At 54.2% G+C, this 3,992-nt stretch overlaps 1 protein-coding gene across 1 annotated transcript; it reads left to right on the top strand.

Annotated features, from left to right (window-relative positions):
* Positions 1-1,838: 1,838 nt before the first annotated feature.
* On the top strand, positions 1,839-3,203 carry LOC121093802 (D(1)-like dopamine receptor). Its single transcript, XM_040606672.1, has one exon. The coding sequence runs from the start codon at positions 1,839-1,841 to the stop codon at positions 3,201-3,203; it is 1,365 nt and encodes a 454-aa protein (XP_040462606.1).
* Positions 3,204-3,992: the final 789 nt, after the last annotated feature.

Below are 3,992 nucleotides of genomic sequence, written 5' to 3' on the forward strand. Positions count from 1 at the left end.
TATTGCCTTAATTTTATCTACTGTCCCATTTACAATTCATCACAAACACATTCTGTTCTTTGGGGTAATTTCATTGATTGTTAAATAAGAGTACGTGTACTGAGTCAAATTAGCATGCATGTAGATAATTCTTACAAACTACGATTTAGTCCTTAGTATTGGAATGAAAATCAGAGACCTACTGTGGTTTGCAGATGTTGGCAAAATCCATGTATGTGGAACCGCTACAGATGGGTCCAAATAAGACAAGGTGTCAAGTTGGCTCCAATCTTACAGCCTATGTTATTTTGACAACTGCTACCGTTTTAACAAGGTAGATATTTTATCAGAGAAGATTCTAGATAAACTGTTTGAATTTTGAGTTTGTCTTGCAGACAAAGACATTAACAAGAAATGTATTCCAATTTTCAGCATCACAGCAGGAATAACACAGTGGGCTGCATTACGAAGACTGTGGTCTCCAAGGCACAAATCAACTGGGATCTTAAAAAACATGACCAAATGTTAACAATCTGTTATGAACTGGTACAATCCAGCTACTTTATCTTAAATATGCTGATTTTTACGGGCTAAGCTGCTGGTTTCACTGTTCAAAATTTAAAAAAAAAAATCCAATCTCTGTTCTGATTGCCAAGAATATCATAGCAGTACAATAGAAATCCGATACTTACCAGCTTGAAAATTAATTGTATTGGCACTAGTGGACAAAGCAGTTGCAATTAGGAAGCAAAAAGAAACTATAAAATACCTCATCTAAAAATAAATCCCTGTTTGCCATGTTAATTAAATTAAAATTGCTGTTTTCCATTCATATCCCAGTGTCTTTTTTCTTACGACAAGATTACCGTATAAATTCTTTAAAAACAAAGGATGGTACCCTACTTGCATTAGGGTACTGTATTGAAAGTAGACTGTAAATATGTGCAAGAGATTTTCTGACAACATGTATATTATTATAAGCGCAAACGGAACACCGTTGAACTGCGTCAGAAAACACCTCTGGAAGAAAAACTGAGGCAGGTCTGGGGCGCTTGTGTCTGAGGAGATGCAGGAGCAGCCTTCTGCCAAAACGCAGCACATCAAGCTGGAGATGTCCCAGCTTTCTGCGCTGTTGGTTTCTTCACGTAGGGTTTCAATTCAAACAAAAGATAAAGAGCAACATACTATTTCGGCGAAAACACGGCTCCCGATCCCCAGGATTGACGGCCGCCTCAGCGGGAAGGGACGCGACGCGCTCCCCGCTCTTTAAGCCACCCGAAGCGTGACCGCGGTCTGCCCGAGGCGGGGTGCTCGGGGGGCCCGGGGCCCGGTCCCTGCCGCCGGGGCGGGTGCGGGTGCCGACCCAGCAGGGGCTTCTCCCGGGGCGGCGCTGCGGGCATCTCCCGCCGTGCAGTCACGGAGGTCGCTCGGTGCCGGGGGCTTCCCACGCCGCTCCGCACGGCAGCGAGCCCCGGCTGGCGGCGGGCCGGGGGCGTGCGGCGCCCGGTGCTGCGGGCAGGGCACGGCGGGGCGCCCCCCACCGCAGCGGGACGGCGCCTTCTCCGGCGGGAGCCGCGGCGAGGCGGGAGCCGGGCGGCCCCGAGCAGCCGGCGCGGTGAGTAGCCCCGCGGCAGCCCGGCCCCCCGCCCGCCGCCGCCGCGGCGGGGGAAACTGAGGCAGGCGGCGGGGGCGGCGATGCCCCCGCGGGGGGCCGCCCTCCCAGCCGCGGGGGGAGCCGCCCGCCGGGGCCCCCGCCGCCCCCTCGCGGGGCGTCGCGCCGGCAGGAGCGGCCGGGGGTGCCCGGGGGCGCGGGGCCGGCCCGTCCGGGGCAGCGAGGCCGGGGCCGCCCCGCGGCCCTGATGGGGAACGCGGCGGCGGGGGGCGGCCCGCGGGCCCTCACCGGGTGCCTGCTGGGCGCGCTGGTGCTGAGCACGCTGGTGGGCAACGGGCTGGTGTGCCTGGCCGTCCTGCGCTTCCGCCACCTGCGCGCCAAGGTCACCAACTGGTTCGTGCTGTCGCTGGCCGTCTCGGACCTCTGCGTGGCACTCCTGGTGATGCCCTGGAAGGCAGTCACCGAGGTGGCCGGTGGCTCCTGGATCTTCGGCAGCCGCTTTTGTGACACCTGGGTGGCCTTCGACATCATGTGCTCCACCGCCTCCATCCTCCACCTCTGCATCATCAGCCTGGACCGGTACTGGGCCATTGCCAGCCCCTTCCGCTATCAGCGCAGGATGACGCAGCGCCTCGCCTGCACCATGATAGCCCTGGCCTGGGCCCTCTCCATCCTCATCTCCTTCGTCCCGGTGCAGCTACACTGGCATAAAGCCAAGGACAGGAGACCTCCAGGCTCCTGGCTGCCCGAGACGCCTCACTGCGACGTCAGCCTGAACCGCACTTATGCCATCACCTCCTCCCTTATCAGCTTCTACATCCCCGTGGCCATCATGATCATCACCTACACCAGGATCTACAGAATTGCCCAGGCCCAGATCCGCCGCATCTCCACCCTGGAACGAGCAGGGGGGCAGTGGCCAGCTCACGGCAAGGAGCCCACCTCCTCTTTGCGGAGTTCCCTGCGCAAGGAGACCAAGGTGCTGCAGACCCTCTCTATCATAATGGGAGTCTTCGTCTGCTGCTGGCTGCCCTTCTTCCTGCTCAACTGCCTGCTGCCTTTCTGCCAGCCCAAGCCCGAGAGAGACCGAGAAGGACAGTCACCCTGTGTCAGCCAAACCACCTTCAATGTCTTTGTGTGGTTCGGCTGGGCCAACTCCTCAGTGAATCCAGTGATTTATGCTTTCAATGCAGACTTCAGGCGGGCTTTCAGCAACCTCCTGGGCTGCCGGTGCTTCTGCTGTGGCACACCCGGATCCACTGTGGAGAGGGTCAACTTCAGCAATGAGCTGGTTTCCTACCACCATGACACCACCTGCCAGAAGGAAGGAGCTGCCTCACTGTCAGTCGCCCCACCTGCCGTCACTGCCTGGGTGCAGCCCATACCCCACGCCATAGGCTTTCTGGGAGAGGACAGCAGTGAGGAGATGTCTATGGAGAAGAGGCCTGTGACTTCTCAGACACAGACCGGCCCCGGCAGCGGCCCCCAGAGTTGTCAGGTGCCAGCTATTTTGCAACCGGATGGCAAGACAGAGCCATCCCTGCGAACTGGTAGCCCCTGTGTGGGGCTTGGTCAGCGTGAGGGACCCCCCCACCCCATTCCAGAAGTATAAGTGACTATATGTTTCTCAGATACACAGAGCCACTCTGCAGAGAGTTCACCCTGCCTCCATGTATGCTACGCCCATCCCCCCTCAAATGAAGTCCCATCCCAGAGGGGTAGGAACCTGCTGCTCTTATACCGGAGGGCTGACAGGCATATGAAGTCCATTCCAAAAGCATATAGCAGCCACATATTAACCTCTACCCACAGCCACCTTCACGCCTTGCTCTCTTTCACAGCCAGTAGACATTTCCCATGCATTTGTTCACCCCTACTCTTCAAATTTATATTTATTAAGAATAGTGAAATAATTAGATCAAAACAAGTTTCAGACTGTTATATAATCTTACAAAATTAAAAGTTAATCTTAGATTTAGCTTCATTGCTAAAACCCACTTCCTCCCCCCCCCCCCCTACATCTACATAATTCTGGTCTTAAAGGTGTTTGGGTTTACATCTGTGTTTATTTCAAAGCTGTGTGCCTGGATTGACACTTCTGAGGCTGTGTTTAGGCTCCTAAATAAAAATTGCTCTATTAAAGCATCACTATCTTACGTTGAGTCAAAAGACTGCCCAAAACCCTGGAAAATTAAGTCGCTTTTATGTAGGACTCCAAACACAGTTTCAGGTGCCTAACTTTGGTACCCAGTCATAGTGATACTGGGCTAGGATCTTCCTCATCCTTAAATGGTAGAAAATGAATTACTGTATTATGCTGAAGTTACAGCAGGATGGTGTTCGAGAACTAACACTACAACTTCAAGAGTTATTTAAGCTGCTATCAGCTGAGGCAGGTGCA

Source organism: Falco naumanni, chromosome 9 (genome assembly GCF_017639655.2).
Source record: "Falco naumanni isolate bFalNau1 chromosome 9, bFalNau1.pat, whole genome shotgun sequence".
NCBI lineage: Eukaryota > Metazoa > Chordata > Aves > Falconiformes > Falconidae > Falco > Falco naumanni.

Coding starts and splice junctions, on each gene's coding strand:
- LOC121093802 (XM_040606672.1), top strand. CDS start 1,839: ATGGGGAACGCGGCGGCGGGGGGCGGCCCGCGGGCCCTCACCGGGTGC.